The following is a 12487-nucleotide window of genomic DNA, read 5'->3' on the forward strand; positions in this document are numbered from 1 at the left end:
GCTGTGCCCCGAAGTACTATCGCATTTCTCCTAGTTATTTGTTTACCTTTAGTTACTAGAAAGATATATCGCTCACTCTCCCACCTATCTATCTCTGGTTAGTTTGTATTTAGTAGTTAGTTTAGGTAGTCCACACTCATCCTTCACTAACGTTCACCTACCTAGGATCAACTCAAGCCTTCCTCTAGCAAATCCTGGTCCACTTATAAATTCTAGCCTTCCGCCTTCCCGTGGGATAAATTATAAATTCGACACTCGGTACTCACAGAGCGAAGTGCTACGTGATAGTCTGTGCACTTGCGGAATCTTCCAATAGTCGTTAAGAAACATCAACAAGTATTTCCGGCGCCGTTGTCGGGGAAGGCAACTGGCCTCGGATTTATATTGCTTGATTCGCTAGCTAGGTTTGTAGTTATCCTAAGTAGTTTATCCTTTTTTTCCTCATATCCTATCACTACCCAACACAATCATGGGTGATAAGTCCATTCATGATTTTTCTACACCCTCGGCTGCTAATGTAGCCACTAGACCCAATGTTATCAATGGGGACACTAACTTTGAGCTTAAGCCAGTGTTAATTACGATGGTTCAAGCTAGTCTGTTCTATGGGAAAGCCCACAAGGATGCAAATACTCACCTCCAACATTTCTTGGAGATTTGTAGCACATTCAACATTAAGGGAGTGATCCAAGAGGCTATAGTCTTCGCCTTTTCCCCTTCTCTTTGTTAGGAAAGGCTAAGCAATGGTTTTACTCTAACCGCAATGCTGTAGATACCTAGGACAAGTGTTCCAATGCTTTCCTAGTTAAGTTTTTGCCCATGGGGAAGACTAATGCTCTATGCAATAAAATCTCTAGTTTTTGACAACTAGCAGACGAATCGATTTCCAAAGCCTAGGAACAAATGCAAGAGTACGTCTCTGTATGCCCACACCATGGCATGGAAGACTAGCTTTTGATCCAGAATTGCTACCGTGGATTAGTGCTATTAGATAGGAGCCATTTAGATGCTACTGTTGGTGGTGCATTCTTTTTGCTAAGTGTTGCGGACGCAAAGACACTGATCGAGAAGATGGTCTCCAACCAAGGATGGAGCGACAATCGTCTCCAACCCCATAAACAAGGTATGCATTCAATTAAAGAAATTGACATGCTTGCAGCTAAGATAGATCTGCTCGCAAAGCGAGTGGAACATTATGAGAAGGTGAGTGCCCAAGAGACACTCAAAGTCATGGATTCCCACATGACTTGTGAAGTCTGTGGAGATGTTGGACATTTAGGTAATTCCTGCCCTAAAACCTAAGAGGACCTCAACTTTGTCAACACCGACAATGGGTTCCGTCCACAGCATCAAGGCTAGAATCAGCGCTCCAATAACCAGAGAGGTAATAATTTTTACTCTTCTTTTCATTTGAATAATCAAGGTAATAATAGTTATGCATTCCTAAAAGATCTTGTTTATAGCAATGGTAGATTGACTGATAGTATAAATAAAAAGTTGCATGCTCGTGACAAGATGTTGGAAATTATAAATGCTAAATTAGATGAATTTTCTTCTGTCTTAAAGAATCAACTTAGCTTTAATAAGATGATAGAAACCCAATTAGCTCAAATTGCTGCTGCTATCCCATCCTATGAAAAAGATAGAATTTATGGCAAACCTGAGGGAACCATGGAGACATCCAACCTTGTCATGGCAAGGTATGACTTCTCTGAGAATTGTTGGGGATTTCCTATTAAGAAAGGTGATCCTAGGAACCCAATCATTACTTGTTCCATAGCCCCCCACACTTTTCATAATGCCATTTGTGATCTAGGGTCTAGTATTAACATCATGTCTATGGAAACTTATGATAAGTTGTTTTATACTCCCCTAGCATCAACCTCAGTTTATGTGCAATTAGCTGATCAATCCACCTATTATCTCGAGGGAGTAGCCACTGATTTAGTAGTTAAAGTTAGGAGTGCTTATGTTCCTATAGATTTTATGATGTTAGACATGGGTAACACCGAGGATACACCTTTAATCCTTGGTCATCCCTTCTTTAACACTGTAAATGCTTGCATACCTAGAAAAGCTCACCGGAAGTTCGCCGGAAACCTAGCCTCTTCCGAACTTCGGCGTCTGATCTAGGAGGCTACGGGTGGCGACTGCGGAAACATGATGTACTTCTAGAACCCTTGAGTCAAGAGGAACACCGACAAGTATTTATAGGCAGGATTTGGGTCGGTGGAAAAATTAGGGTTTTGGGATTATTTTAATTTCATGAATTAAAATAATTTCAGAAAATCCAGAATTGCTTTTTAAGCCACGAAAAATAGCCAGAGCTCAGAAAAATCCTCGAAAAAATCCTAGAGATAGATTGAAGGATGAGGAACTCAACTAAGGTTGTTTGAGCTCATGAAAAGATTGTTGCAAAGATCAAGGAAAAATATTAAGCCCAAAGAAAAAGGAATTTAATTCTAGAAAAGGTCAGAAAAATTCCCAGAGAGAAAGAAACGTCGCTCTATCATATTTCAAAACTATTTGCACTCATAAACACCAAATGCAACCGGCATGAATGTAACACCCTTCACATTATATTACAAAAGTTATTTAAAAATCAACATTTTTCACATTATAAATTACAAAAACCCTAATTAAATCTTGGAAACTTTAGAAAATGATAAAAACATTAATTTTATTTAGTGAAAACTATTCACAACCCAAAATGGAATTTTTGGGGTGTGACAGACTACCCCCTTAATAGGAATCTCGTCCCGAGATTCGCTAAAGCTACAGTCATTACAAAGAACCAAATCACTCAAGTTCATAATGAAAAAACATTCAACCGCACAAGGTCACACTAACATGATAAGGTCCTTAGGAGAAAACACACTAGCACACAACTTAGCATCATTGCTATTGCAAAAAGCACTCAGGGTGAAAACCTTCCTATAAAGGGCATAGGGGTCAAACGATCTTGAAATCTTCAGTCTTCTTTAGTGTGACAATTCTTCATGTTGACGTAGAATCTTCATCCTCATAACATCTTCAATTCTCGATGTAGAATCTCTAGCTCCACTCCATCGGTCTTGGAGACATGAGGGGTTATGTTAAAGAGTTTTACTTTGAAACAAAAGCGTCAAGGAGAAAGACAATAAGAGAGTAGACTTTGTTTTTACAAAAATAACTTCGAAACACGGCCATTGCTACCTAGGCTGACTTCCTACGATCAACACAGCTCTGATACCACCTTGTCACACCCAGTTTCATAAAATAAAACTGAATGCACATCACATGTATGCCAGGATCTGTTTATTCATACATGCGACAACAAAAGTGATACATTGCAGTGTTTAATACAAAAGCGATTACATATTACAAAAATGACCAGAGGGTCTAAACACAAAATTACATCAGAGTTCCAGCAGAGCAGGGTCTCCATCCCTTCAGGCAGCTGACCGGGGGTACACCAGCCTAGCATCGACACCATCTTCATGAAATGCCATCTTCTAGAAACTCCATCTTCTAGTCCGAACCGTTGGGTGGGGTAGCAAAGGGGACAAAGAGAAGGGTGAGCACATCGAAATGTACTCCGCAAGTGTAGGAAAGTATGACATGCGGGCCAACACAAGGAAAGGCTAACAGGGTTTGACACAAGCACTTAAGCAACACACCTATTACCTTAAACCATAAGCACCTATTTAACTAGGTGAGATCTTCCTTCACCTTGAAGAACCACTGTAACCAACACTCGAATCCCATCCGAGCACCACACCTAGATTCCATCCAATCAAACCAACACTTAGATTCCATCCAAGCCTCCCAACTGAATCCGAGCCATCTAATCAAGAAGAAGTCTAGGCTGCTCTTGACCATGAGCACGGCTGATATATTAGTTTTACACTATGCAGAGGTTGCACACTTTCACCATGAGTCATGTTTCCCCATCACGCTTCACACTACCTAGGTGCTTAGTGGGGTCACACTACAAGGCCTTTACAAAGTCCGTCCAAGTCTGTTTTACACCTTCACTAAGGTTTCTAACCGCTAATAGTGGGTACCAACACCACTGCAGAAGCCCCCTCTTGTGGCACACAAACCGACCCGATGTAGCATAACTTGGAGGAAACCAATTACTTGGCTAAGGCTAGAGCCATATAGCCCTCGAGGTTGTGCTGTTAAGCCGAGTTACTTGTCCATGAACCGATCCTTAGAATCCAAGCAGGAACGAGCACAATCCATTCCAACAATTCCAATAATCCACCAGAAAACATTTACCCAAAATCTGGCACACACCTCCACTAAAACCAACCATCCTACCGGATTCCTATTCACCATGTTGCTATAAACATTACCAACCCAAGTTGCATAAATCATTAATCAATATTAAATGATAACCTTTTCAACCCAAGACTGCAAGCTAAGCAAGACAGCTACCCAACCAACCCAGGTTACAAGGATGATAACATCAAGTTCTAGTTAACCCTAACATAGGATTCAAACTTTGACTCAGCATGCAACTAATGGTCTAACTAAACTAACTCAAATCAAAACAAAAGTAGGAGCAAGTATGGTCAAGGACACTTGCCTTAGGCTTAGAAACACATAACAACTCAATTCTTGGTCTTCGGGATCCACTGATGACTTCTCTGCCATTGTGGCAAAGCGTAGGTCTTGTTTCTACGATCGTGTGAGCGCAAAAACCGCTGAAAACGGAGATCGGACGGAAAAGATACGGACTCCGGATGATACCTAGCCTCTTCCGAACTTCGGCGTCTGATCTAGGAGGCTACGGGTGGCGGCTGCAGAAACATGATGTACTTTTGGAACCCTTGAGTCGAGAGGAACACTAGCAAGTATTTATAGGAAGGATTTGGGTCGGTGGAAAAATTAGGGTTTTGGGTTTATTTTAATTTCACAAATTAAAATAATTTTAGAAAATCCAGAATTGCTTTTTAAGCCATGAAAAATAGCCCAGAGCTCAGAAAAATCCTCGAAAAAATCCTAGAGATAGATTGAAGGATGAGGAACTCAACTAAGGTTGTTTGAGCTCATGAAAAGGTTGTTGCAAAGATCAAGGAAAAATATTAAGCCCAAAGAAAAAGGAATTTAATTCTAGAAAAGGTCAGAAAAATTCCCAGAGAGAAAGAAACGTCGCTCTATCATATTTCAAAACTATTTGCACTCATAAACACCAAATGCAACCGGCATGAATGTAACACCCTTCACATTATATTACAAAAGTTATTTAAAAATCAACATTTTTCACATTATAAATTACAAAAACCCTAATTAAATCTTGGAAACTTTAGAAAATGATAAAAACATTAATTTTATTCAATGAAAACTATTCACAACCCAAAATGGAATTTTTGGGGTGTGATAGACTACCCCTTAGCAGGAATCTCGTCCCAGGATTCGCTGAAGCTACAGTCATTACAAAGAATCAAATCACTCAAGTTCATAATGACAAAACATTCAACCGCACAAGGTCACACTAACATGATAAGGTCCTTAGGAGAAAACACGCTAGCACACAACTTAGCATCGTTGCTATCGCAAGAAGCACTCAGGGTGAAAACCTTCCTATAAAGGGCATAGGGGTCAAACGATCTTGAAATCTTTAGTCTTCTTTAGTGTGACAATTCTTCATGTTGACGTAGAATCTTCATCCTCATAACATCTTCAATTCTCGATGTAGAATCTCCAGCTCCACTCCATCGGTCTTGGAGACACGAGGGGTTATGTTAAAGAGTTTTACTTTGAAACAAAAGTGTCAAGGAGAAAGACAACAAGAGAGTAGACTTTGTTTTTACTAAAATAACTTCGAAACACGGCCATTGCTACCTAGGCTGACATCCTACGATCAACACAGCTCTGATACCACCTTGTCACACCCAGTTTCATAAAACAAAACCGAATGCACATCACATGTATGCCAGGATCTGTTTATTCATACATGCGACAACAAAAGTGATACATTGCAGTGTTTAATACAAAAGCGATTACATATTACAAAAATGACCAGAGGGTCTAAACACAAAATTACATCAGAGTTCCAGTAGAGTAGGGTCTCCTTCCCTTCAGGCAGCTGACCGAGGGTACACCAGCCTAGCATCGACATCGTCTTCACAAAATGCCATCTTCTAGAACCTCCATCTTCTAGTCCGAACCGTTGGGTGGGATAGCAAAGGGGACAAAGAGAAGGGTGAGCACATCGAAATGTACTCCGCAAGTGTAGGAAAGTATGACATGCGAGCAAATACAAGGAAAGGCTAACAGGGTTTGACACAAGCACTTAAGCAACACACCTATTACCTTAAACCTTAAGCACCTATTTAACTAGGTGAGATCTTCCTTCACCTCGGAGAGCCACTATAACCAACACACAAATCCCATTCAAGCACCACACCTGGATTCCATCCAAGCAAACCAACACTTGGATTCCATCCAAGCCTCCTAACTGAACCAAAGCCATCTAATCAAGAAGAAGTCTAGGCTACTCTTGATCATGAGCATGGCTAATATATCAGTTTTACACTATGCAGAGGTTGCACACTTTCACCACGTGTCATGTTCCCCCATCACGATTCACACTACCTAGGTGCTCAGCGGGATCACACTACAAGGCCTTTACAAAGTCCCTCAAAGTCTATTTTACACCTTCACTAAGGTTTCTAACTACTAATAGTGGGTACCAACACCACTACAGAAGCCCCCTCTTGTGCCACACAAACTGACCCGATGTAGCATAACTTGGAGGAAACCAATTACTTGGCTAGGGTAGAGCCATATAGCCCTCGAGGTTGCGCTGTTAAGCCAGGTTACATGTCCATGAACCGGTCCTTAGAATCCAAGCAGGAACGAGCACAATCCATTCCACCAATTCCAACAATCCACTAGAAAACATTTACCCAAAATCTGGCACACACCTCCACCAAAACCAACCATCCTATCGGATTCCTATTCACCATGTTGCTATAAACATTACCAACCCAAGTTGCATAAATCATTAATCAATATTAAATGATAACCTTTCCAACCCAAGACTGCAAGCTAAGTAAGATAGCTACCCAACCAACCCAGGTTACAAGGATGATAACATCAAGTTCTAGTAAACCCTAACATAAGATTCAAACTTTGACTCAACATGCAACTAATGGTCTAACTAAACTAACTCAAATCAAAACAAAAGTAGGCGCAAGTATGGTCAAGGACACTTGCCTTAGGCTTAGAAATGCATAACAACTCAACTCTTGGTTTTTGGGATCCACTGATGACTTCTCTTCCATCGCGGCAAAACGTAGGCCTTGTTTCTATGATCGCGTGAGCGCAAAAACCGCTGAAAACAGAGATCGGACGGAAAAGATACGGACTCCGGATGATTTAAACAAGGGAGGGCAATCTAGGTATTTCACATGAAATGAGCTCTGGGTGGTGGTGGTTGTCGCCGGAATGCGACGGTTTGCCTGGAAAAGCTCGCCGAAAGTTCGCCGGAAACCTAGCCTCTTTCAAACTTCGGCGTCTGATCTAGGAGGCTACGGGTGGCGGCTACGGAATCATGATGTACTTTTGGAACCCTTGAGTTGAGAGGAACACCGGCAAGTATTTATAGGCAGGATTTGGGTTGGTGGAAAAATTAGGGTTTTGGGATTATTTTAATTTCGTGAATTAAAATAATTTTAGAAAATCCAAAATTGCTTTTTAAGCCACGAAAAGTAGCTTGGAGCTCAGAAAAATCCTCGAAAAAATCCTAGAGATAGATTGAAGGATGAGGAACTCAACTAAGGTTTTTTGAGCTCACAAAAAGATTGTTGCAAAGATCAAGGAAAAATATTAAGCCCAAAGAAAAAGGAATTTAATTCTAGAAAAGGTCAGAAAAATTCCCGGAGAGAAAGAAACGTCGCTCTATCATATTTCAAAACTATTTGCACTCATAAACACCAAATGCAACCGGCATGAATGTAACACCCTTCACATTATATTACAAAAGTTATTTAAAAATCAACATTTTTCACATTATAAATTGCAAAAACCCTAATTAAATCTTGGAAACTTTAGAAAATGATAAAAACATTAATTTTATTCAGTGAAAACTATTCATAACCCAAAATGGAATTTTTGGGGTGTGACAGTTTTTATGGGCAACAATGTAGAATATAATGGCTAAGGAAGACAACTTTCAAGTGCCCTAGCACAACTGGCTTATTTGAAAGGGTTGTAATGATCTTTGGTCTGAAGAGTTCTGGTGCAACCTATCGAGGAGCGATCAATGGAAAGCATCTAGATGAATATTATCCTAATGTTTAGATTAATACTTGATAGCCAATTTGTTCAGTCATTGGCTCTAATAACCGGTACCAAAAGGGTATCGCCTTTAGTTAAAAAATTAAGCCAAAGAGGGGAGAAGCCGATACGATATGTATCGCCTATAGAGCAAAAACTAACACAGAAATGATTATGGTATACACAAGACATTGCAGAAAGTATACTAAGATATGATCATAGAAAAACAGAAGGCTTTATTCATTGATTAGTTTACCCTAAGTACAAACTAGTGAAATACATTGTTTATCACGAACTGAGCGGATGTAATGTCCACGATGGCCTCCGCTGCATCAACGAAGTCCTCAATCAACTCCTCGTGCTCCTCGAGGCCGTTGCCCATCGGGAAACCAATCTCCATGGTATGGAGCTCGTACCTGGTCTGAACCTACGCCATAGCCAGCGCTACCAATGCACCACGACGAACGCCATGGAGGGTGATCTCCTAGACATGGGCCGAGACGTCATGGAGGCGGCATTGATGAAGGGGCCCTAAGCATTGACGGCCGCCGTCGCTACGTTCGCCGCCAGCTGTAGGTTCCCTAACTGCACCATCAGGGCTGGCGATCACAGAAATAAAGAAGATATCAAGGCAAAGACAGTGGAAATTAGAAGAAGAGTTTTCTTGGAGTTCATCTTACCCACCACCATGGCGTTAGACTCAACCAGACATGCTTGAGCAATGCTAGCCTCTTCCTCGGTGGCGAGGAGGGTGGCTTGAGAAGCCCCAAGGCGGATCTCAAGCTGACCGTTCTCCCGAGTTGTCTCAGAATAATGGTCCTAGGTTACCCTCCACTCCCAGAGGAAACATCGGGCGTCATCGCCATTGTAAGAATCGGAAGAGTCCGACAACGAGTCCGACACGGAGGTGGCATCGGATGCAACATTGGAGGGCTCGCCGTCCCTAGAAGGAAGCTGACGAAGGCTATCATTTAGGACAAACCTATAAACAAGTTAGAGAGATTGATTGCCATGAGCAGAGGATGTCGATCTCACCTCATACGACGGAGACGCTGGCTCACTGGTACATTCTCCTCTGGGACCTCTTCCGCTACGTGCTTGCACTGATTGTCCTCACCAGCCTTGGGGTTGGTTAGATCTACTGAGAGGAGGAAGGAAACCGCTATAGGGTTTGTGAAGGCGAAGAAGCATAGAGAACAGAAGTAGTTGGAAGTATGGATGTGTTTGAGGCTGGAGCCCTTGGCTGGTATTTGTAGCCACGGAGATGGGATGGTAGATATCTCGAGATGTGCGAAGAGTAACTGCAATTAATAGAAGATGAAGCGCCGCCCCACTAATGCTGAGGAGAATGCGGCGTTGATAACTAAGGACAAAAAATTGGGGAGTTTTCTTAATGAAGGTCGTATTTTCAGACTTAATTGGATTAAGGTCAGAGGTCTGGAATCGACTATTTTCAAATCGGCTCTTTAGCCAAGACAAGAAATACAATAGATCAGCAGGTAATATGGTTCTCATTAGTTTCACATGGGATATATGTATTACAAGTAGTGACATCACAAATTCAAAACATCCTGGATTGCCTTCAAAGCTTTCAGCCGAATAGCATCACCCTCTACAATTTGTTGCTTGTCTCCTTCGGCTGAACTAGGAATGCTCTCAAGGCTGCTATGAATCGCCTTGCCTTCTTTGACCTTGGCCAACATCTCTTGTTTCTTTTGTTTGATGGTGTTGGGGATCTGAACCAAGTTAGACTCATGGCAATTGATGGCGGCCTTCACACTTTCCAGATCTCTCTCAAGTTCAGCATGCCTAGCTCTCAACTGATTTAGCTCTGGTTTGATTCTGGCAGAGGAATTCTTCAGGTTGTCAATTAGTTGCGCTATCTCTCTAGCTTCTTGTTTATTGGAATACTTCTTGACCATCAAAGCTTCACGGTCAGATAGATTCCTCTGAGCTTTTCTCACCTTCAGGGCATGATCTTCTATGATGGATAAAGGAGTCAGGGCTTCGATGAGGTCCGAGGACAAATTGTCCCTGATAGCTAAGAAGATTCTTCGCATTGAATCTACATCTTGGACCAAATCAGCTATATCTTTCTCAAGCATTCGCAATATATCCCTTAGCTAATTTCTAGTCTCTTCTAATAAAGTCTCTTGGAGAGAGGTGGCTGATGAACTGATATCGCCTTCATCTATGTACTCTTCAAAATTGAAATAGTAGCTTAGAGCTAGAGAACTACGCGCCTACATATGAGCAAAGGAAATCTTGTTAAAAGGATTAGATTAGTTGATGATGAGATAAATGGTGAAGTAAATACGGTACCTTTTCTAGGATAGCTTCTATCTGAGAAGAAGGAACATCTGATGATACACCAATGGTATCTGGTTGAATTAGCTTTGAACTTTCAACATTGGTATTTGCAAATATCAAGGAAGATTTTCAATTCATATTTGTTGCAGAAGGGTAAAATAGATATATGATCTTCTTACCATCAATTGTTTGCTGGACTGGAGATTCGATAGTCTAGATGACAACGCCAGCAGGATCATTTTCAATGGGTAGACTATCAGACTCCTGCTCTTGCATGAGTGTTTCCTTAGGGAGTATCTGGCATAATAAATAGTCAGAGAAGGGTGAAAATTGAATGAAAATTAAGAGTTTGGAGGGGATACCTTGGCAACATTAGAAAGTGAAGTGGGAAGATTCTCATCTTCTGTTGTCCTAGAAGCATCGGTTGTTTCATCCGAAATTGGCCCCTTTTGAGGATCAGCCGATGAAGACTTGGTTGGTGCTAATTTAAACACATGGGACAACAGTTCAGCACCCAGAGTAGATTAGGATGCAATGGTTGATAACAGTGAGGAGAGAATCAGAATTAGAAATTGAATACCATTTTGGGAAGATGATGAATTGTTTTACTTGAGCAGATGATGGTCTCGTTATGCGAAGCCTTTTTCCAGTAATGGTTTTCTAGGTTGTCCCCTCGGTTGCCTTGTGTTTTGAAGATTGGTATGTTACAATTGTAGAAGCAGCCTAGGTTTTCATTAGCTTCTTTAGTGGAGGTGCAATTGATCCCAGTCTCGAGATTGGACATGGCGGATAATACTCTATGGTATGCCCTTTTTTGTCCACAATTGGGGGATTGAATTCAGCATCCTGCAAGGGAGTTCTGTTAGATAAGTTGATAGAGGGACTTTAGTATATGATCTTTATGAAAGAAAAGGAGTTAGCTAGTTACCTCACTATCAAAAGCAAAATCTTCATCTAGAGCTATGCAGCTAGGATGAACTGGCCTGCAAAAGAGGCGGGAGTTCCATTCTTGCCACCAGAGATCATATAAATGGAAAGTGAAAGAGGCTCTTGTCCATTCATGCAGATAGAGGGAAGGAAGATCTGATCCTAACTAAAAAACTCTAGAAGCTTCCATTGCCTCAATGATTCCTTCTCTCTATTTCAGTATATCTTTGAAAAATAGCCCGGGGGGTAGTTGACCAAGACCAAACTGACAAGCTAGAAAAGAAGAGTTGTAAAACTCATAGGTTAGAAGGTTGCCTGGAGGAAGGAACCTATAGACATTTTGCCATAGCCATGATGAAATTCGGCTGGAAGAACACAAGGTTTGATGAAGAAATTGAAGATTGCAGCTGTCGTTTCGTCTAAGCAGCCTGATTCAAATCGAAATTTGAATGGGAAGACCAACTTATTGTTCTCATCCTCATCATAGGGTAGCAAAGTCAGAATATCTGCATCAAACCCTCTATAAAACTTCTTGAAGAGATGGCCAATATCGACAACAACTGTTATGGCCGATGTAGCTTCACCATAGTTCATGCATTGATGGGTTCTTTCTTCTTCGCCTCTATATTCCTCATCAAAGTTGGAGGAGGGAAAGCTCAAATTCTAGAGATTTGGCTTTACAATCATATGCAAATTTAACCACATTTGTATTAACCACCAAGGGCCGCTGATGGTGTGCACTACTTCATTCTTCAGCAGCTAAGCGGCCACCTGATGCATCAAATGGTAAGCTGACCCCAACAGATACTTTCCAAGAGGAATCTAAATGCCTACTACTAGATGCTCTACCATGAGTTTATGATTGTAAGTCAGACCACAAGATGATCCACATAAGTTGAATCTTTCTAGCCACATGTTTAGAAAAGCCACATGTTCTCTTTCGCTAATAGTTGATTCATTCCCAATGTGGTTCTAGATG

The 12487-nt window shown here is 41.2% G+C and overlaps 1 protein-coding gene and 1 non-coding gene across 2 annotated transcripts; both read right to left on the reverse strand.

Annotated features, from left to right (window-relative positions):
- Positions 1–832: 832 nt before the first annotated feature.
- LOC136514607 (small nucleolar RNA R71) lies at positions 833–941 on the reverse strand. The gene has a single exon (XR_010773760.1). It is a non-coding gene; the product is annotated as a small nucleolar RNA R71 (small nucleolar RNA).
- Positions 942–9824: 8883 nt separating this feature from the next.
- Positions 9825–10376, reverse strand: LOC136510781 (uncharacterized). The gene has a single exon (XM_066505120.1). It carries the CDS (start codon positions 10374–10376, stop codon positions 9825–9827), a length of 552 nt encoding a protein of 183 aa, XP_066361217.1.
- Positions 10377–12487: the final 2111 nt, after the last annotated feature.

Source organism: Miscanthus floridulus, chromosome 16, assembly GCF_019320115.1.
Source record: "Miscanthus floridulus cultivar M001 chromosome 16, ASM1932011v1, whole genome shotgun sequence".
Lineage (NCBI taxonomy): Eukaryota > Viridiplantae > Streptophyta > Magnoliopsida > Poales > Poaceae > Miscanthus > Miscanthus floridulus.

Coding starts and splice junctions, on each gene's coding strand:
- LOC136510781 (XM_066505120.1), bottom strand. CDS start 10,376: ATGCTTGAGAAAGATATAGCTGATTTGGTCCAAGATGTAGATTCAATG.